A 23,876-nucleotide genomic window follows, 5' to 3' on the forward strand; every position below is an offset into this window, starting at 1 on the left:
TCACAAAACAAATCAACGTGAATATGTATGACATATGAAGTAATCCTTGTACCAAGTTTGAATGAAATTGCTCCAGGCATCTCTGAGATATCTGCGAGAATGGACAGACGCACGGACATGACCAAACCTATAAGTCCAACCGGACGGTGTCCATGGGGACTAATTAAAGCTGGAAGCAGCTTCATGGGGCCCAAGCAGTTGCAAACACTGGCAAAAGGTACCAGAATGATAATCAATATCCATATAATGTGATGAGGTGCTTCATCCTATCAAATTTAAAGCATGTAGCACTTGTGGTTATTTATTTATAGGCATATTTTTTCAAATCAAGAAGACAGTTATTGTATGTGCACGGACTACAGGAAAGTGAAAACTCTAACAAAGACAGACACTTTGGAATGAAGAACTCTCCGGCCACATTCCAACGGATGACCAACGACGTCATATCCGGGCTAGAAGGATGTGGAGCTTACGTCGATGACATCGTCCTATACAGTGACACCTGAGAGGAACCCATCAAACTCATGCGGAAGTTCTTTGAGAGACCAAGCGAAGCAATGTTGACTGTCAACCTTGCCAAATCTGAGTTTGGTTTGGCAAGGGTGACTAATGCACTTTCTTGTTATGGCTACTTACTACAGAAAATTCTGCCCAAATTTCTCTACAATTACTGAGCCTTTGACTTAAACTTACTTAAAAAGAAAGTAAAGTTTGTTTGATCAGAACCATGCCAGGCATTTGATACACTTAAAGCCATACTGTAAAGTGCTCCAGTGTCGTCTGAAAGAGATTTCAGTATGCCATTCAAATTAGCTGTAGATACCAGTGATACAGCTGCTGGTGCTGTTTTATTGCAGGACGATACTCATGGGATAGATCATCCTGTTTGCTATTTTTCATGCAAATTTAACAAATCCCAGAGAAACTACCCTACAATTGAAAAAGAGTGTTTATCTTTGATATTAGCTTTACAGCATTTTGAAGTTTATGTTACTTCTTCAAATCAACCAATAGTAATTTATATTGATCACAACCCTCTTGTTTTTCTGCAGAAATTAAAAGGCAAAAATCAGAGATTGCTAAGATGGAGTTTAATGTTACAGGAGTTTAACCTTGATATTAGACATATCAAAGGCAGAGACAATTTAATTGTTGACTGTCTCTCTCATATTTAGAGTTTATTGTTGTTCACACTTTTAATATTACATTTGTAAAAGAAAGATTTTTCTGTGAAAAATTTTCTTTTTTGAAGAGGGGTGTATTATGTAGGTCATTTTCCCCCTCACTTATGAGCTGAGTTTAATTAGTCTAGAACATTCTCAAGGTCACTATCCTTCATGACCTCACAACCTTGAATTAAATTAGTCGTGTTTGGAATGTTCTGGAACTTTAATTAGTTGTGTAAGAGAGATAATTTGAAAACAGTAATTAGCATGTCAATAAAAGTTCTAGATTGTTCGTATATGCTCTTATATAACCACAAGAGTATAAATACTGGGACAGCAGGCTTGCAGTCAGACGTTTGGGATCGTGTCTCTTGTGTGTTACTTCAAGTCTTTGGAAACTCCAGCAGTATTAATTTCAAGACTTTTCAAGACCTTCACTGCCAACGCTGGATTTATACTGTGCACTTTGTGCAACTTCAAGCCTGCAAGCCAAAGGACTATTCATTCATCGGACCATGGAGGTAGTAGAGAAGGAGTCACAACTAGGCGGAGATCAAAGGGACCATGTGTTTTGCCGCTGTTTGCCTTACTAACTACTCCATTAGCACCAATGGGACTTGCGAATGCATTTTCTCGGATTTAGGAAACAAAATTAAATTCGTTCGGGGTCGTTCGGGTGTTTCAGCCATCCCTCGGTAGTTGATAGATCTTCAAACATGGCGTCACGTGTCCAAGCGTCACGTCGGGAAGTTCGAGTCGTTCCACTGATTTTGATGTACATGATGTTAAAGAGGTCGAGGAACAGATAATTGAGGAAGGGATCTTTTGTATGTGCAAAGGCGCGGATACTGAGTTGATGATAGCTTGCGATCACAAAAAATGCCATACATCATAGAGCAGCATTGTTAACACGCCAACTTTTTCCAAATCGCGATTCTTGATTCTTGCCGTGTTTTATGATGTTGTACTGGCATTAATGATAAGGTTAAATAAGAAAGCATAGCTTTTAACTGCTACGTCCATGACTTTAATGAATGGTCGCGATATAAAAACAACACGTACTATGCATTGAAACAAAGCGTCGCCTATGGCGTCGCTGGTGTCGCGTCATAAACACCAGGGAAACGCTACAAGTTTAACCCACGCTCACGGCAGTGCTGCAATCTGCTGCACCATACTCAGTACATGATTGTAAAGTTCGTGATCAGAACTTCCATTCCAACAAGGAGAGGTTCCTGTGATCGATGTAAAGTATAAAAAATACCGTCAAGGACAGTGTGCTCACATTCGGTTTGAATTGGTCCATTTGAGAAATATTTAAACCAGGAAAAACAAGAATGACAAAAGCAAATAAGGTCTCCAACTTAGGTAGTGGAGGTCATCTTTAGGAACATGCATATCAATTTCTACAGCAATGGGACAAGCAGATCCTAAATACATAAGCAAATGTCAACAACAAAAAATAGACAGAGAAGGCTTGATAAAAAGAAAAGGTGGAAGTGGGTAAAATAATGTACAAGGGATCTGATAAAAAGTAATGCTACCTCATCAATCTTCTAGACCCTACCCCCTCCTGAATATCAAATGTTCCATCCCTTGGTATTACATAACACCAGATTACAGGAAATGTATTTACAACCTTTGGGAGTTTTTAATTAATGCTATGAGTGTTATCATTCTAATGTAAACAGCACTTAAGTTAGTTACAGATAGTGAAATGCCTTCCACTGTGGGCGGTGATTTACAACATCTGGAATTATCCTGGATCAAAATGTCTCATCAGTCCTTGTATGTCTTACATAGAAAAGTTGCAAAAATTGGTCTGCAATGAAAAAATTCACCTCAGCTTTGTTTTCTGGATCAAATTTTCCTACAAAATGATACCAAATATGACAAAATTATGTTCACAGCCTTCGAAACTGTCTCACAACATATCCTGGGTTGGTGTAGGTCATTTAAGGTCACAAACTGAGAAAATTACCTAAAATATACAAATTTGGGGGTTTCCCAACACTTCGAGCAGAAAATTTATCTAATAATATCCCTCGGGGCTTTATACCAAATTACAAAGCTATCAAACAAGTAATTTTGAGAACAAGTTTTCTTGACCAAAAATGACAATATTGTCTTAAAAATACAAATTTGTATATTTCAGGACAATTTCCACATATCTGACTATTGTCATGTCTGTACGTCTGTGTACAAAATATGAAAGCTGTCTGTCCAGGGGTTTTAAAAAGAAAATACTGTTTAAGATTTTTTGACCAAAAATGACAAAATTGCTCCAAAATAGTAATTTTCCCAATTTTGTCATAATTTCAACAAATTAGAAGAGTAACACCCTCGCAAAGATCCAACCCTAATTTGAGAGTGATTGGGCTGGCGGTTTGAGAGAATTTTTACTGAAAATGAGAAAAATCACCAAAAAATTCAGCAAAAATACAAAATTAAGGATATCTTCACAATATTCATAAAACTGTATAAGGTTCACCTAAGGTACTTGCACACAAATTTTCAAATTAATCAAAACAGCGGTTCTCGAGATATTAATTCTTGACCATTTTCACATTTTGTAAGCTCATTTGCATAATTTTGGCAATGCAGACTTCATTTGAACAAAATCCCATCTATAGCCCAGGATGCATCCACACACCAAATACAAAGCTGAAATGTGCAGCGGTTTGCGTGTTTTTGATGTTGACGGACATACTGTACATACATACATACATACATACACACATACATACAGACGCCATCGACTTCAGCTTATACGATAAACTCACATTGGTATAACCAAATGTGAGCTAAAAAAAGACGTTGAAATTACCAAGACTTTGAGAATGAAAAACTTAAATTCCTTGTAACTCAACTTTTCGTGGATGGAACGTGTTGGTTCTTACACTATGATGACGCACTTGACCCAAGCTACGCAAATACAGTCTTTGTGCATGCGTTTTGACATTCTGGAGAAAATGAGTCGCATTAGCAAACCCAGGTTCATTTCACTTGGTTCGGTTGCGAAGTCACTGTCGGCAACGCAGATGGCGGGAAAGGGGTGTTAAACAATGGACATAAATGGTTAAACCAATGGTGCAAAATAGTAATAAACGTAATTATCTCAGTTGTGACTCCTCTACTACCTCCATGATCGGACTGACTGTTACAACTTTGAGACTGGAGATTTGCCATCCCAGCTGGGATAAGTAATCTGCACACTTTTACAGTTTGTATTCTATCCCTGACTTAGCAACTAGTTTTATTTTTTGTAATAAATTTTGTTTTTTATGGAAACTGCTGAGTTCACCTTTTGTTCGTCCAAGCTACACCTTTCCGATTCCAGTAAGTTCTAGGTATTCACTAAAACATTCCCCACACCAAATATCATCCTGTTTGGTCTGGAAGCTTTTGAGTTGAAGCTTATGAGCTCCACAAATTTGGTCTACACACAGATGGATGGATGGACAGATGGACAGACAGACAGACTGATTGACACACACACAGACTGACTGAGTGAAAACACTGGCTCCCTTCAGCATCTGCCCGCGAGGGTCAATAAGAGAACATCTACTAGGTATGATTAGACAATGTGCTTGTGTATGTATCAAAGTAAAATTTGACCAAGATTTACTTTCGACCTTACCACGTTGTCAAGTCTGATATCACTGTTGGGTGTTCTTCCAATGGCCCACAGTAAACAGTCCACATCTGACATGAGACCAGTATTTGTATCAAGAGAAATAGTCCCGTCATCAGCTTTGGTGACTGATTTTACCTAAAACAAGTTAAAACATTGTTTCATTCAACAAGTCTAACCAAGTTCATAATTCAAATTTCATTAAATATATAGCATTTGCATCAACATGAATGGTGTAATCAGAGAAATTGAATGAAAATTATGGTATAAAAGAACATCTTGGTAAAATGTTTAAGTGTTTATAGCAGTTGAAAGAAACAATCACAATGATCAACTAACAAACTTAAGATAAAAAATAGTGTCAATGACACTGTCCTCCCATTTTACAGAGATACTAACTACTGGTACACACATGACATTGCATTCTTACAGGTTGACTGAGAAAATTTCATTGCAAGTCCAAATTAATCTTATACCCCAGCAATATGAAATGATCCATCTCATAATGACTTTACACATCTGACAGAAAACAACCTTAGGATCAAGACTATCATGTTTTACAGCAATCCAACAAATACTTTGGGAGAAAATGATTTCTTGACAAAAATTGGGAAAAATTGCCCCAAAAATACAAATATGAAAATTTCACCACAATTTGAATAAATCTGACAAAGGCCAACCCTAGGATCATACATACAAGTTTTTAAGGCAATGAATGGGATGAGCACTTTCAGAGAAGAAGATTTTTTGACAAAAAAACGGGAAAATCGCCCGAAAAATACAACTTTCAAAATTTCACCACAATTTGAAGGAATGTAACTTAAGTCACTATAAAGAGCCTGCATACCAAGTTTCAACCAAATCTGGCAAGTGGTTACAGAGTTTTAGCAATTTGCAGGATTTTATCTTTTTCCCCCTTCATTTGAATATTTTTGACTTTGATATGTTTATTTGAACAAATTCACATCTCCACCCCTGGGTGCACCTGTCCACCAAATACTACGATGGTAGGTGCTGCGATTTTTAATGTGGACAGACATACATCCACACATACTAACTAACGAACATACATACATACATACATACAAACATACAGACAGACAGACAGACAAACAGATAGACATGAATACATGCATACATATATTTTTACAGCTTTTAACCTCCAACAGCTGACCAACTTGTCAATATCAGCTTGTTCAACTTGATACTACTGCTTATAATAATATAAATGAGAGTTAATTACATTCTAATTAAAGTAAACAAGACTTGCTTATCAAGATTTACGTCATAAAACATAGGGCCAAAGTCCCTGAAGCTACTATAGACATGGATACAAAATTAAGTATTTCCTGACTGTATGAAATTATCTCACTAAGGTCATCCTAGGGACCTGTAAACCAGATATTAAAGCTGTCTGATCAGTGGTTTTGAGAAAACAAGCGACCCAACAGTTGACAGAGCTCTTCTGTGTTATGTAGAGAATAACTTTTTGTGACACATGTATTGAAGAAGAAGGTGGATATCTTTGATAGCTCATTTCAGGATGGCCTGACCAAAAATGGCAAAATTAGCTGCCAAAATACAAAATTGAAGATTTCATCATAATTTCAATGTATTACATTAACCCCTTGACTACCTATGGCGCCGGATATTTCCGGCGCCATATTGAATTACCATATACCTTGAGTGCCGGAAATATCTGGCACAGTTAAATAGGTGTATTTGCTTTGTTTTTGTCGCTAAAAATCCCGTAATTTCAGCGCCTGCACTAAGATTGATGTATTCCGATCTGGCCTGAATGTGATTGCGCCCCCATACGTCCGAATATGGCCAAAATCCGGAAGCAAATGTCGTGACCCATGACCTCGACCCTGAAAGGTCAGGCTGATCACTGAAGCGTCGCGCTGATTGTTTACAGTTTTCAGAAGTACGGACGATCGCGAAGATGTTTATGGGTTTTTTTTAATGAAATGAAAGGTTTATTTATTGAAAACAAATGATTTATATGTAAATATGTTCTATTAACAGCAATATTCGTGAATGAAACTAGAGGAAATACAGTGTTTTACTATAAGCCAGTGAAATTTTATAGCAGCCATATTATCAATATGACTGGTCACATGACTGGTCATGTGTTTGGTCATGTGATATGTTGTTCCCTAAAATGTATTTTTAAATATTGTGAAATATTTTTTGATAAATCATAACCATTTTAGATGCATGTTTCTGCAAGGAAGACTTAAAGCAGGTGTTCACAAATATAAAATGTGTTGATTTTCAAATACAGAATCATGTCAGATGCTGATTTTTATGGTTCATTTACTCTGCCTTTTGTGAGAAAATTCTTAAATAGGTACATCTATAAATAAAGTAAAGGGTAGTTATTATTACATATATGTAAAGACAATGCCATGAAAATTGCAACTGTATTCAAATTTGCATCATTTTATGGATTCAAAACACGTCCTGATGCTTCAAATATTCATATTCTTTGCCAACTCTGGTCACATGACGTGTCATGTGATTAGTCACATGACCTGGAAATACAAAATTTATGTATGAAAAAGTGGGAAATTTCATGCTGATTCAGAAAATATATGGTTTATTGGTACTTACTTAATTTTTACTCTAAGCAGTGTTCATGCAATGACCACACCCCAGATTTTATAAATATTCACATAAGGGGCCTGGTATATAGGAATACATTGGCCTTGGTAGTCAAGGGGTTAAGATAAAGCCCCGGAACCTGTATACCAAATATCAAAGCTATCAAGTGAGTAACTTTTGAGAAACAAATCTTTGACCAAAAATGGCAATAAATGACCCAAAATACAAAAATTGAAGATTTCATCAAATTTCAATATATATCACACTAAGACAACCCCTAGAAACCTGTATACCAAATACCAAAGGCATCAGACTTGTAGTTTTTGAGAAATACATTTTTTGACCAAAAATGGCAAAAATTGCACCAAATATACAAAATTGCAGATTTCGTCATATATTCAATATATCATATTTAGTACATCTGTAGGAACCTGTGTACCAAATATCTAAGCTGTCAGATAAGCTGTTTTGACGAAATAAAGTTTTGACCAAAAATGACAAAAAATTCCTTAAAAATACAGATTTGCATATTTCATCACAATTTGAACAAATCTAAGTTGAGTTATACCTCGGGACCTGTATACCAAATAACAAAGCTGTCTGACCAGTGGTTATGAAGAAGATTTTTTACAAAAAACGCCTTTTTTGGCACTAATTTGCATATTTTCAACAATATCAAAAAATAAAAAAACAGTTTCTCAAAATCATATTTTTCATCTACACAACAAATATCAAATCAGTAAGTACTGCGGTTCTCAAGATATTTGAGAGGACGGACGGCTGACAAACGGACATACATAAATACATACATACATACATACATACATACATACAGACTGACGCCGGACGCCAGACGGATCCCCATCCCAATAGCTTCTTTAGACTATAGTCTATAGTAGCTAAAAACAGCATATCTGTCACATTTTTGACACTGACACTTTCATTTGAACAAATTCATATCTGCACCAGTCCCCTGGGTGCACCTGTATGATGGTAGGTGCTGTAGGTTTTTAGTTTTGCAGTGGCATACATACATCCACACACACACAACAGGGGGTGGCCTACGTGTGTTCGTTGTTGACTTTGTCAAAGTTAATCCGGTGATAATCTGGTGACAGCCTCCACAGATTAGTAATTTACCTTGCTTACTTTGGCGAATTAGGCACTCAAACTCATCAGATAATAGACTAAATTACTACAACCTTTGCTTGCCTTGGCGTATTAGGCAATCAAACTGGTAAGATAATAGACGGAACACAGTGACAAAACTTGGCTAAAGATTGTCAAGGGACGTAAAAACAAAAAAAGAAATTGTTACAAAACCAACGCTAACACAGGGCTCGAAAATTTTTTTAAAAATTCACTTGCCATAGGGCAAGTGAATTTTCAATTTCACTTGTCCGGAAGAAAAATTCACTTGCCCTGAATTTCAGATGATTTAAGAGTAAATCATTATGTGTATTTTTTGTTCATATCATTGTAAAGAAACCGTAGCTGTAACTTACTGATAAATTTGTGTCCTTATTCTGTGTATCAAAAATAATATCTTATGTAATGTATACATGCACAGTGTTTCAGCCAGCTTTTGCTTGCATGGGGACACAGTGACCCATAGTAGGTCTTAATGGGGACAAATTAAATTTTGGGGGGACATGTAGTGTATTTCAATAAAACAACACCGGTACATTATCATTGTGTGTCATCATGACCTGGTACCTTGTGTTAAATAGGCAAGTCAGGTAGGTGCACTAAGGGTAAGTATACAATAGGCCACCAGTGTTTTGTCAAATTGTGCCCATGTGAAACTTTCAGTATCATTTAGTTTACTGCTACCACATGGTATGTGCATAAACTGCAGGGTTCCCCTATTAAAGTCACCAAAATGATTAGCCAACTCATTAGCCAAATCAAAAATCTTGTAGCCACTTTGAGCAACTTTCAAACAGTTTATGATCTCAAGTGTAGCAATAGCTTTCTTGGCATTCAGGAGTTCCTAATTTTTCAAATCAAGATGTTTTGTATGTTTATGATAGTTTTAACATTAAAGAAATATTTGTTTAGTTTTTATTACATTAATTATCTGTTTTTTTTATGACATTGAAGGGATTGAAATACTTTTTCATTTCTAGTGGTAAACTTTTGCCACAAGAAAAAATTAGGTGGCAATTCTAAAAATCAGGTAACAATGTGAAGTGTATATTACCATAGATACAGAATACTTCTGCAGCATTGAGTCAGTGCACGTTCACAGTATGACAACTTATCATACATATACACTACAAGCTCCTTAATTGGTTTTGTTAGCCACACAAATACAAATTTTCCATGCAGAAGAAAGCATTCGGTAGCATAGTGACAGTGTAGATACAAGTATTGTGGTGTTGTGTCATAGTTGTGATCAAGTAGGCTCAATAGCATCTTCAGCATAGGTATTTTTCTTGAGACAAAAAGGGTCAGGTCAAAATCCTTTGAAACAAGACACAATGATATTGTTCAATTCATTTCCCAATGTTTTAAATAATGATAACATTGTAGCCCAGGAACATTTTCATTTGATATTTTGATATCATCAAGAAATGTCTGGTGATGTTCACTATTACATCATTAAACTGGAGGAATCTGCAGAAATATTAATGTGATGATTTGAAATGAATATGCTTACTGCAACTACTGTTGACAATTTCCCTTTGCCATAAATGGTAATAAAATTTAATTTAAAAATGACAGTCAAGCTAAATGCCATTAAATTGGAAAGCACCAAGAAATTACCTTTTATCATAAGATTGTACCTATTAGACCTCCCTAGGTGGTTTCTTTTGAACCATAATTGTGTACTTAAGGGTCTTCATTCATGACATCACATAAGATGACCCAGATTTGACCTTTCTGAAAACCTCAAGTTTTTCTCCCTTTCCCTTGTATTCTGACTCTGTTTGTGAAAGTTTCCTTTGAAATAATGGTTTTTACTATCAAACTGAGTAATTGCAGGCCAAATTTTGATTCAAGCAAAGTAGGTAAAACTTGGACTAAAAAGGGCGACCGGTACGCGGGACTCACAGAGGCAAAGCCAGGCCTCAGTGTATTCATGGTCGTCCATGATGTATTGTACCATGCCACGGTCCGTCCATGAGGGACTGAGAGGGATCGTGATTGCAGTATTGAAGAGCAACAATGTTTGCTTCACGTACCAGGGAATTTGTAACTTTGTAGAAAGGAGAGTAAAGTGTTTCAATACATTGTAACTTTGTAGGAAGGAGGGTAAATTGTTTCAACACCTTACAACATTTTATTGTAAAGCTGTAGTTTTCTGTTGAGGAGGCATCGTGACATGATTTCATGAGAAGAAAAAAACATAAGAACGTGCAAAGACGTCAATATTTTGCCATTTTGTTACCAAGCAGAACAGAGCTATTTTATCGGCCGGCCATATTGAAAGCGGTACACTCAAAGAACTAGAGAGTGGCAGCACGTACGTACAGTCAGTGGCCTCATTGAAATTCACTTGTCCGTCGGGCTGGGAGAATGTTGTTTTCACTTGCCCGGACTCAAAATTCACTTGTCACGGGCGTCGGGCGGCGAGAATTTTCGAGCCCAATGTAACATAGGGCAAAGACATCAAAGCTGCAAAGAAAGGTTGGTTGTATAACTCTTTATTGGCAACAAATAAAATAAACCATAGCAAGAAGAACGTTGTCCTGAGACAAGACACCTCTACCCCTGGGGCAGACTTTGGTGCAGTTCCCTATGCACACACATACAGACAACATACATAAATACATACATACATACATACATACATACATACATACACACACACACACACACACATACCAGGGTACATACATACATACATACATACATACATACATACAACAATACATACATACAAATATTACATACGTGCATACGTACAGATGAAGCCAACTTACCATATAAGCTCTCTATATTTATCACAATTTGAACAAATCTGGATAAGGTCATCTCTAAAGACATGGATACTAAATATAAAAGCTGTCAGACCAGCTGTTAAGGAGGAGAAGATTTTTGCCAAAAATAGCAAAATTAGCTTAGAAAATACAAATTTGCATATTATATCACAATTTGGACAAATCTGATTAACATCATCCTTGGGGACCTCTATTCCAAATAGAAAAGTAATCAAGACTGGCTGTTTTGAAGAAGAAGCTTTTTATTGTAAAGAGACGACTCATGACTTACGATGGACAATGGACGACAGAGGATGGACACCACCACACGTCTACTTATTAGATTAGCTCTGTATCACTGACAGCAGAGCTAAATAGACTTAATAGTACTTACTGAGGTGTTTTTGCACACTTTAATACCACTATCTTCCATTAAAGCTGTGACATTTTCACTGATCATTGAATCAAACGTACGTAGTGCCTGTTTAGAAAAAGAAAGAAAAAGCAACTGTTACAGAATTTATTCGCAAGTGAGTTAAAGGGAAACCTAAGTCCAGCGACATTGACCGTTTATCCCTTCCAAAATCACCCTTGAATAAAATGCAGCTCAAATTTGCAACATAATTGCACGCGCCGACGACTACGGAGCGACGAAAAGAGACATTGAAGTAGACGACATTTATGGAAATGAGCTCGGAATCCCATGGGCGCGAAAGGGCTCATGGGAGAAGCGTGCGTGACGTCATCGGTGATACACGAACGTGTGTGACCGCTTACCAAAGCATTGGAGTCTATGACTGCAGGAGTGCAGTTCTGCACGTTACGACTCTTTAATGCTCAGTATCATAAAAAATGATTAACTGTTGTTCAGTTGAGTGCAAATATCACTCAAGGAAGAACAAACGGAGTCAGCTTTTATCGTCGTCCCACAGAACTGCTTTTTCGAAGACAGTGGCTAAAGAAAGTCGGGCGAGTTTTAAAATCTCAAAAGATACAAAGTTATGTTCTACTTCTTTCAGGATGATTGTTTTATAAGGGATTTCGGGACTCTGATACCGATACAAGACTATACTACACAATGCGGTCATCTTGACATGCTGAGTCAGCCTACTATCGCCGGTTTTAACCAGATAAATGTTAATATTGGCGATTTCGGGACTCTAAAATCCGAAGACGAAACTACACAAAGCGTCTCTCATCTCGACAGCCCGGATCTGCGAAATCGCCCTTATATACCCGATAAATATGGGCAATTTTCGTGACTATACCTGGTAATATTGATGTTACAACAAGATACTGGAATGACTTCTTGCCTATTCTCGACCGCGGAGTGACGTCAGTAGGTGAAACACATACGAGCGAGGTGAATGAGAGATCAGACGATACAGAAGAGCGAATGATACAGAAATTGTGTGGAAAAAAGCAGAACTAAAAGTTATGTCATTTATGTATATTGAAACTTTGAATATTTCTTTGGTGGTTGAAAAATTCGAACTTCCAACGGCGCTATGACGCAAAAATCGCAAGTACCCGGATGGCCCGCGGTCGAGAATGATGTGTCTCGATCGGCACGCCGGGTCTGAGAAATCGCCGGTATTATATTTACCCAATAAATATCAATTGCGCCGGGACTCCTTGGCTATCGATATCGATACTAGACGATACTAGATTTACGTGCACTGTGTGGTGTCGGCACGCTGGGTCTGCAATATCACGGATATTTATACGATAAATATCGGCGACTTTGGACATTAACTCTGATACTAGACGATACTTTGTCAAAATGTGGGTAAATATCCGATGTACCGGTATATCGGAGATTTCACCACGTGCCTAACAGATCTGACCACCCGACCACCTTTGTCCGACTCTTAGTTCATAGCATCCGTGGCCGGTAGTCTAGAATACTATACTGTATGTTTTACATTATCAGAATTATTCATGCACGAAATACATTTTTTACATGTAAAGGATTTTTTTCATTAAATTTCCACACGAACTTTCATACACTACAATCGGAACTTCGTCGAGAGGGCCGATCGGATATCACCGTGAGTTGGGGAGCGCCTTGCACGAATCACCGTTCTTTAAATGTAATACATTTTTACTTGGCGATCGGGACGTGACAGAGGACATATTGGACATCATCGAGAGTTTGGCTGGTCTTGTATGAAATACATTCTTTACAACAATATAGACGATACTTTTGTTTAAATAGCGGGCAAATATCCATTATATTGGAGATTTCATCACTTTGTAGATCTGAGTTCGACACCAACTTCGAAAAACGACACTATACATTTGTCAAATTGCGAATAAATATTTTCCCATATATATCGAAGATTTCGCAACCTTAAAGATCTGGCCAAGCTCGACTTACGTATCATTCACGAACCAAAAATTAATTTTAAGGCGACTGATAAAGAAAACTCTGTTTTAGAAATGTAGTGCTGAAGGATCGCGGAGTCACTCGGTGTCTCCAATCCAGTTCGGGGTCTGTACACAGTGACTCCCTCCGTGGAATTATGAACGATGTGTGGAGATGCTTTCCCATTATAACATATCTTGGTTCAAATTGGTATGGTTTGATTTCAGTCGGGGAAAAGTAATAGTCGATGTCAGAAATATCGCTGTCCGAACTCTCCAGAGTTGTCTTACGAACGCGCTGAACTGTTCATGGTACTCCTCAAGCTGCAAGCTGCAATCGTCTGTATCGCCGATGACGTCACACACGCTTCTCCCATGAGCCCTTTCGCGCCCATGGGATTCCGAGCTCATTTTCATAAATTTCGTCTACTTCAACTTCTCTTTTCGTCGCTCCGTAGTCGTCAGCGCGTGCAATTATGTTGCAAATTTGAGCTGCATTTTATTCAAGGGTGATTTTGGAAGGGATAAACGGTCAATGTCGCTAGACTTAGGTTTCCCTTTAAGGCAGGGGTCCAGATCAAATTTCGAGCTGAATTTCATTTCTCAAAAACTACTGGTCATATTTTGATGAAATTTGGTACACATGCGTAGTTTTGATAGCTCTTTCAGTTTATGTCATTTAAATTTGCATAAAAGGTGTCACGTGATCTTTACACCGACATTTACCCGCCAAAATTGATTATATTATGTATCAGCATATTTCATCTTGTAACTTTATTTTTTCGGCAAATGATATTAGAGTAGAGTCAAGTCAATCGACTGATATACTTTACCAAGAAAATTTCCGAGTTAATCCCCTGAGTTAATCCCCTGCTAAATACGTACGATTTGTAGGAAAAAATCAATTCTTGATTGAATTTCTGTAATTTTTTAAAGGAAACATTATCAAATCATACATGTTAAAGGTATGGTTGTAAAGATCTTTTAAGCCTTAGTTTGAGGAAAGCAAAATTTCTTAAAAATAGGGCACTCTACAAGTGGAAATTTTCGAAAGAAATTTGGTCACTGTTTACCCAATTGAGCCATCTCACAAGCCATCCAAAAGGTCATGACCCCGTCGCCTACTCGCAGTATTACGGAAACAATTTTTAATTGTAGATTGGAAAGAGGCTTCACACATCATTCTGCTTGTCTTGTATGTGCTTTACTGTTTTGTTTCGGTATTTGGTAAGATTGTTAGCGTCAAAATTAACAAATGGGTTGTTAATTTACAATAAGCAAGACGTGGAAGTGTGTCTCAGACCACCTTGACCTTTTGACCCCACGTTTCGTAACCGGCTTGTTCTTCAGTCGCTTATATAAACATGGAGGTACCAACTGTCTCTGCATGATATATCTCTTTCTTAATTCTATATTGTAACTATGTTGTTGATCTCTTGATCTCTAGAATACTAATGTTTGGATAGTTTTGTGTCCGACTCTGTTTGTTAACTTTTGTCGCCTTGTTTCTTGTGCCGTGGACTTTGGCCTTTATCAGTGTATCGCTTGTTGTTGATCTCTTGATCTCTACAATACTTATATTTGGATTGTTTTGTGTCCGACTGTTTGTTAACGTTTGTCCCCTTGTTTCTTGCACCGTGGACTTTGGCCTTTATCAGTGTATCGCTGATGTTTAGATTTCTTTTGTATGCGATGATCGGTTGTTTAGGGAACAAGTCATCGTTGATGACACAGTCCCCACTTGTTAATTGGTACTTTGATTACAGGTCCTCAGAGAGGATAGAGTCCTCTTCATTAGGTCTGTGATAAAAATACTTTTGAATAAATTCGCTTGATACATGTCTGAGCTGTAGTGCAGGACATGAAAGAATTGTAATAAAATGGCCACATGGCAGCCTTATTGGATCGTATCACAGAACAAATCTATGTGCATATGCATGACAGACATCAAACTCCATGGGTTTGCTCAGAATTAGATATATGCATAATTAATGAGTACAGTATGAAGCATCATAAGGTCTCCAATCATACCACACATGAAGGTAATAGCACTTGTGGTTACTGAGTTATGGACAAACATGTATATTTGAGGTCAAAGGTCATCAGGGTCATGTGAAATTTTGTCAAAATAATTGAATTGCTAAGTTATCCCTATATACAAAAAATCAGACCTCTAGCTCTATTGGCTTGCTCAAAATAGATATGCACATAACTAATGAGGTACAATATGTGGCGTCATAAGCTGTTCCATCATACCATACGTGAAGGGTGTAGCACTTGTGGTTCCTGAGTTATGGACATATATATATATATATATATATATATATATATATATATATAATATATATATATATATATATATATATATATATATATATATATATATATATATATATATATATATATATATATATATATTTGAGGTCAAAGGTCACCAAGTTCACGTGACATTTTGTCAAAATATCTGAGATATCTGCGTGAAAGGATGGACTCACGGATGGACTCATGGACGGACATGACCCAATCTATAAGCCCCCTGGACTTCATCCGTTGGGACTGAAAACTGTGTCACTGCATCCTTTTTTGCAATATGAATACGATGAGAAACAATTTTTATTTTTCTCGGCCTTATACATGGGAGTCTATGGACTGCCTTATACATGGGAGTCTATGGACTGCCTTATACATGGGAGTCTATGGAGACTGCCTTATACATGGGAGTCTATGGAGGTGAAAACTAAAAAGTCCTCTAACACGGCCAAATTTGATCGCATTGTGAAACAAATCGACGTGCATCTGTATGGGGTAGGGTACTATCCTTGTGCAAAGTTTGAAAGAAATTGACCTGGGCATCTCTGAGATATCTGCGTGAACGGACGGATGCACGGACGGACGCACACACGCACGCACGCACGCACGCACGGACATGACCAAACCTATTAGTCCCCCCGGACGGTGTCCGTGGGGACTAATAAATACATAAATGTTTAGTCCTTTTCTGTATGTTCCAAGTTTCCACACAGTGCAAGTACGTTAAGGCATGGGCGTCAAATGTTGTCATGAATATGCATTAGGGCTAATGAATATTTATAAAACAACACTGCCCACACATGAGATAGCAACAGAAAATCTCTAAAATAACATCGCAAACGAATTGAAAAAGAACACACTAGTGTTAACAAGAAAATATAGCCCGTAAGCACTTTGTGGAACTTGGAACACGTAGAAAAAAGCTGATCATCGCATACAAACAAAATCTATACATCGAATCAGCGATACTGAGGCCAAAGTCCATGGCATGAGGAACGAGGTGACAAAGGTTAATCAACAGAGTCGGACACAAAACGATCAAAACATGAGTATTCTTGCTTACCTACAAGGAGAATGCAGAGATCAACAACATAGATACAATATAAAATTAAGAAAAAGATATGATTATGTCATGGAGATATATCATGGAGAGACAGTTGGTGCCTTCATGTTTATATAAGCCACTAAGGAACAAACTGGTCAGGAAACATGGGGTCAAAAGGTCACGGTGGTCTGAGACATACTTCCACGTACGTCTCACCATGACTTTAACAACCCATTTGTTAAATTTCACACTAACAATCTTACCCAATACAGACAGAAAATACATTAAACAACATACAAGACAAGAGGGATGTGCCCAACCACTTTCCAATTTACAATTACAAATCGTTTTAGTAACAGGCGATGGGGTTATGAACTTTTGGACACTTTGCGAGATGGCCTGATCGCGTACAAAGCGACCAGATTTATTTTGAAAATTCCGACTTGTAGATCGCATTTTTTCCAAGAAATTTTGCTATTCACCAACTTAGGTTAAAAATATCTTTACAACCATACCTTTAACATGTATGATTTGGTAACGTTTTTTTTAAAAATCATCGAAATTCAAACAAAAGAATAGACTTTTCCTACGGATCTTACGTATTTGGCACAAATATTAGGCGATTAACTTGGAAATTTTTCTTTGAAAAGGATGTTAATCGATTGTAGTCAACCTATTCTATTTATCATATGCAGAAAAAATATAGATTAAATGTGGTTTACAAGTTGGAATATGCTGATAAATAATATACTCGATTTTGGCGGGAAAATGTTGATATAAAAATCACTCAACACCTTTTATGCAAATTTAAGTGACATAAACTGAAAAAGCTATCAAAACTATGTATGTGTACCAAATTTCATCAAAATATGACCGGTAGTTCTTGAGAAATGAAATTCAGCCTGAAATTCGGTCTGGACCCCTGCCTTAACTCACTTGCGTGCTCGCCGTAGTTCTACTTGTGAACTTCGTTTGTGATGTGATGTAGCTTTCCTGTTGTTATCTCACAAATGCACAGTGCTGTATATTAATATTCATGAGCCCTTATGCATATTCATGACAACGTTTGACGCCCATGCCTTAACCTACTTGCCTTATTGACAAATATTTTTTTGAACAATATCTCAATGAAGAATGTATTTATTGACGATAAATGATGATGATGATTCCTGTTTTCAACATCTGAGGAACTTTGATCAGGATATAGTGTAGTGCAATGCACTTGTCTACATCGTAATGAGGACGTTGGAAGAGAACTGGTAGTTATTCAAATATTTATATATTTTTGACAAATCATTCCACCATAAGTTGCATGAACTGCACTTTAAAGACATTGCAAAGGGTAGAGCTGCTGTAAAAATTTGAGGAAATAATGACATTTTTTGCATTGTAAATAAATGAAAAATAAATTCATAATAAACAAGTCATTGATATTGACATAGTCCCCACTTTTAATTGGGAATTAGTCAGTGGAGGTAACTTAATTGAAATAAATATCATAAAAATGAACCAGATATGAACTGAAAATGCTCAATGTGTTTCATTATATATTGCAGTTATGTGTTAACTTGAACCTTTGCAACATGTTTGCAACTTCATTGAAAGTTTTATGATCAACATAATGAGCAATATTGAACACATTAACTCTAAAAGGCCATGAAGTATACAAATCATAGTATCGTTTATGTATATAGCAAGTTGCGTCAACTTTGGTCTGGTCAATTCAGATAAATATCCCTAATTTAGAAAGTTCATTAGATATGCAAATAAGGAATTGGCTTAAGTAAAAATGCTAAATGAATTTCAATAATGTTGCATCATAGAATATTCAATATATGTAGCAAGTTTCATGAACTTTGACCAGTCAATTCAGATATACATCCCTAATTAGCATAGTTCATTAAATATGCAAATTATGGCTGAAGTAAAAATGCTTAATGATTTTCAATAATGTTATATCATAGTATCTTCAATATATGTAGCAAGTTTTGTCAACTTTGGTCAAGTCAATTCAGATATATATCCCTAATTAGGAAAGTTCATTAAATAAGCAAATTAGGAATTGGCCGAAGAGAAAATGCTAAATAACTTTATATAATATTGTATTATAGTGTCTTTAATGTACATAAAAACTTTCATCACTTTTGATCAAGTCAATTCAGATATATATCCCTAATTAGGAAAATTCATTTAAAGGGACAAAGTCGGCCATATTCTACACATTTTTTTAGGCGAAATTCCTCAGTCAAAACAATATTCGACCCAAATAGTGACCATAGATGGATTCATGGATATATAAATTCTTTACTCTTTACAGCAATGTTCAATGTTTGCCTGGGCATCCAGGTGATTTGAATGAACCGTCATGGTTGAACCCCATCACATAATGAATTAATGTGCACACTACATCAGATCATCGTTTGTAAGAGTACATGAGCGGCCTGTAACCTTCTTGCAACCTTCAGTACAATGGATAATGAGGAGCACACAACAAAACAAACTTCAGTAAAACAGTGAAACTTAAAGGGGAATTTGCTCGTTAAACTATTGAATGACACGGACTGTGAAACAGAAGTATACCACAGACCCAATTATTCTATGAAAAAACTAAAACGTACCATGTACAGCATGTAAGATTGCTATCTTGATACTGATAGTGAAACAATTACAGAGTAATACATTTTCTTTGCATTTTATGGTGAACAAATCTTGATAAAACCTGCATCTTCGTAGACTTTTATTTAGGGCATCTTTCTGCCATTCCGATTTTGTTCAAACGTCACATGAACGTTGAATCATCGCACCCGGAGATGCAACTGAACATCAGTGTCATCATGGCACTGCCGAGTACAACCGATCGTTGGTTACATCTTGACAAACGAAATCTGTGGGAATGTTATTGAATGGGGGATGTCTCTGTGCCTCATGTAACTATTTGTTACAGTTTAACAGTATATCGAACTACAAGTATGTACATGGATGGCAATGACCGCAGCATGACAGCAGCAGTCGCCCTTATTGTCTTCCGGTCACTCGCATTGCATGGCAGTCTTTGCAGGATTTGCTGCATTGACTGACAGTGGTTTGCCCGAAGCTAAAGACTGCTAAACAAACACAAATAGCCGCTTATAGGAAATCCCTTTGATCGATAATTGCTGTGAATACCATAAAATTCATGCCACGAACAGGAACACATCGTTTGAACCTATTATCTTAAACTGCCCCCCCCCCAAGTCGCCAGGCTTTTCCAGGCAGCTGAGTTACTAGCTGGTCAAGCAAGGCGTTCACCCCACAAGTACACAACAGCCTACCATTAGCGTGTCGATCTGCTGATGTTTAGTCCTTCAGTTTTGATACCTTAGCCCTATATGCCAACAGACTTGCAGCAAGTCTACCTTTATCTGTAAAATGTTGTGTTTGCCGGTACAGCTGAAACTACAAGACTGATTTCCCTTGACATGCACCCAACTAGCTATTGGAGGCCTATAGCCGGTAACACACAGCCCTGCCATGCAGAGCTTAGTAACTACTGCAGAACATTTTTGTATGGACGAAGCCCAGGTTGAAACAAACCGGGAGTGAATAAGATTTCTGGGGATGAAGTTCTTATTTTCAATATTGTTTCTTTTAGACATAAGAAAAAAGTAGAAGTATGTCTCGTCGGATTGAAACAGTATCGTACGGTGTATTCACGCAGTTATGACCAGAAGACCGGGCATACACAGCATACGGTACCCACAATGTACGTGTCAGGTGCCAAAGTATATTGCTTCAATCTGGCAATCACCTCTATACTAATGTAACAGTCTGCTGAAGTTTCTTCCTTCATTTTACTCCCTTTTGATATTTCTATGCCCACAGGCCAGGGCAAGTAAGTTTACATGGAGGTAAAAACAAGACAAAAACAACCCACTATTTAGGCAATAGGTCACAGTGAGAGAGCCTGTAGATGATCTGCCACCACTGTACTGTCCGTACTGTCGTCTGCAAACGGCTCTGTGATTGTTGCAGCTTGTAGGCATTTCAAATGCCATTTCAAAAAATGTGCTCTTTTGCAGCAAAGAACAGTGTATTGAAGAACAAATTGGTCGTCAAGGTCTGCATGCAAAGATGACCGTCAAAATGTAACTTCAGCAAACAGGCATCGATAGTAAGCTTAGGTGAATTACGAACACTGCATTCTTGACCTGGAGCCGTATAATTATAAGCGGGACGTGTCAGTGTGTGTGTGTGTGGTTTTTTTTTCACACGCGGATGCTCACACTACCTCACAGCGGTGAACAGCTGAGTTGTTGGTCATAACCAACAATTTTTTTCGCGATGGTTTTATTTATCGTGTCTAAAACCGGGATGGAATATATGCATTCTCACCCATTCATTCACTATCTTTCAACATGTCAAACAGTATAAACAGTGTCTCTTATCAAACAAAATTCATGAAAAACGGCAGACTTTGTCCCTTTAGCCCTTTTCCTGCCAGACAGTATTTAGACTATTACTTCCCCATCAGCCAAGTCAGTAAAAAGCGGTATTGAGGCCAAACAAGACAGATTATCACCCACTTGGCTTGGTATGTTATAGCATCTTTAGTCCAAAAAAATCAAGTTTACAGTATTTATGTTTTCAACAGCCTTCAAATGTACAGTATTATGTTAAAATACACTATATGGAATATGTTGTGTTTCATTAATTTTAACCATCTTGACCTGATGGTGGAATATGGAGTTGGCAGGAAAAGGGTTAATATGCAAATTAGGAATTGGCTGAAGTAAAAATGTCTTTTCACTTTCAATAATGTTACATCATAGTATCTTTGATGTACATAGCAAGTTTCAACAACTGCAATCAAGTTAATACAGATATATATCCCTAATTAGCAAAGTTCATTAATTTAATCAAATTAGCAATTATTTTTCATGTCACCCCTTAATGGTTCCCACTGCTAATATACCTTGGTGTGATCAACATTTGCAGCAAGTCTCGTCAAATTGTGTGCAGTCATTCACAATGTATAGCCGTTTTATTCTAAAATCATTAATTATGCAAATGAGCAAAAAAGTAAGCAAGCCACAACCACCAATACTAATCAGTCCTTGCCATTTGCAAACTGAATCTATGTACTAAATTTGATTCTGATCTGATGAGCCATTTTTGAGATATCAAGTGAAAAGACAGACAGACAAAACAGACAGACATTGCTGCAACATATGCTCACGCGTGTGAACACGAGCAAAAAATAGGTCCAAAGTCCCTGAAGCTACTATAGACATGGATACAAAATTAAATATTTTCTGACTGTATGAAATTATCTCAAACTGTTTTTTGTGCCTTTTAAATTCTTTTAAAGGAAAGCAAATAATGATGACTATCAAAACCAAAAGTTTGGGCAACTGATGTCAGTGCCAAAAATATATGAAATTAGCGAAAGGTTAAAAAAAACCAAACACATAAAATGTTCTATTTCCAAAAATAGCCTTTCACAACAAATATATCTAACATTGAAAAAGCGTGGGCTTCAAATATGTGCGAAGGCAGAAAAGATAAGCACCTAGAATTCTGATCAGGAATGGGTAAGTTTTGGAGTCAATACAACAATTGACTCTTTCAAAAACGATTCTGGCTTCTCCTCTCTGAGGAACGATGACTATCATCAAATCCAAAGAAGGGAATACAAAAATTAGGGCAACTGATGAAGAGAAAAAATACTCAATTGTCAAAACCCTCGCTAAAAGACCAATAACAAAAATTGAAGCTTAATCTCTACAGGTGACTAAGGCAAATGACCATCGAGGTAAAATCACAATGAAGGCGCCACTTTGCACAATGTTTACATATCAGGCATGTACTTTCAAGTATCGAAGTTTGATGTCCAACATATTTCTATCGTACATAACAATCTCATGTCTAATGTCAATTCCAGACGATACTAGAATGACTTGCCGTGATTTGCGGCATGCTGGGTCTGCGAAATTGCTGATTTTTACCTCAGGTTGATACATATCGGCGATTTTTGGACTCTAATAATCAATACTAGATGATTGTAGAATAGCTTGCCTTGCGTCTCGACACCCGCAATATTTATCAACGATTTTGGGACTCTAATATTGATACTGGAATGACTCCATTGCTTTGTGTCTTAGCACATCTGGTCTGTGTAAAATCATTGATGTTTATCGGTGATTTTGGGACTCTAATGTTGATACTTGTCAATTCTAGATATGTATGAGTTGGAGTCGGATTGAGGAAGTGGGGCTTGGTAAGATCTGTGAGGTGGCAAAATCTCATACATACATACATACATACATACAAACACATACAGACACACACACACACACATACATACATACATACATATAAATATACGAGATTTTACCACCTCACAAAACTTGCCAAGCCCTACTTCCTCAATTTGACTTCAACTTTGATACTAGGCGATACTATACATATCATGCTACTTGTCAAATGTGGGATGATGGTTATCAAAGATTTTAGTACCTTACAGATCTGGCCCCGTGGTCTGGCCAAGCCCCACTTCCCCAATCTAACTTAAATTATTTGATACTCGACTTGTCAAAAATGGTGGGTAAATATCCTATATCACCACCTCACATATCTGACCAAACAATCCTCATTTCGATACTGTGTTGTCTACGACCTGTAAATATCTGATATCACATAAAAGTGCAATGTTGCATTGTCCTCATGATTTCTGTACGATTCAGTTGCGTCTTGCCCTGTATTTCACACAAAATAACATATGTATGTATGTGTGTATGTATATATGTATGTATATATGTATGTATGTATGTCACTGTGGCAGA

The 23,876-nt window shown here is 37.1% G+C and overlaps 1 protein-coding gene across 1 annotated transcript in view; it reads right to left on the reverse strand.

Annotated features, from left to right (window-relative positions):
* The window catches only part of LOC139118319 (glutathione reductase, mitochondrial-like), a 195,071-nt gene that overhangs the window by 69,233 nt on the left and 101,962 nt on the right, over nucleotides 1-23,876 (reverse strand). Inside the window, exons 6-7 of the mRNA XM_070681575.1 lie at nucleotides 11,728-11,814; nucleotides 4,807-4,938 (exon numbers count right to left, since the gene is read on the reverse strand). Coding sequence (XP_070537676.1) covers nucleotides 4,807-4,938; nucleotides 11,728-11,814 — 219 coding nt within the window. The remainder of the gene's footprint in view (nucleotides 1-4,806; nucleotides 4,939-11,727; nucleotides 11,815-23,876) is intronic.

Source organism: Ptychodera flava, chromosome 19 (genome assembly GCF_041260155.1).
Source record: "Ptychodera flava strain L36383 chromosome 19, AS_Pfla_20210202, whole genome shotgun sequence".
NCBI lineage: Eukaryota > Metazoa > Hemichordata > Enteropneusta > Ptychoderidae > Ptychodera > Ptychodera flava.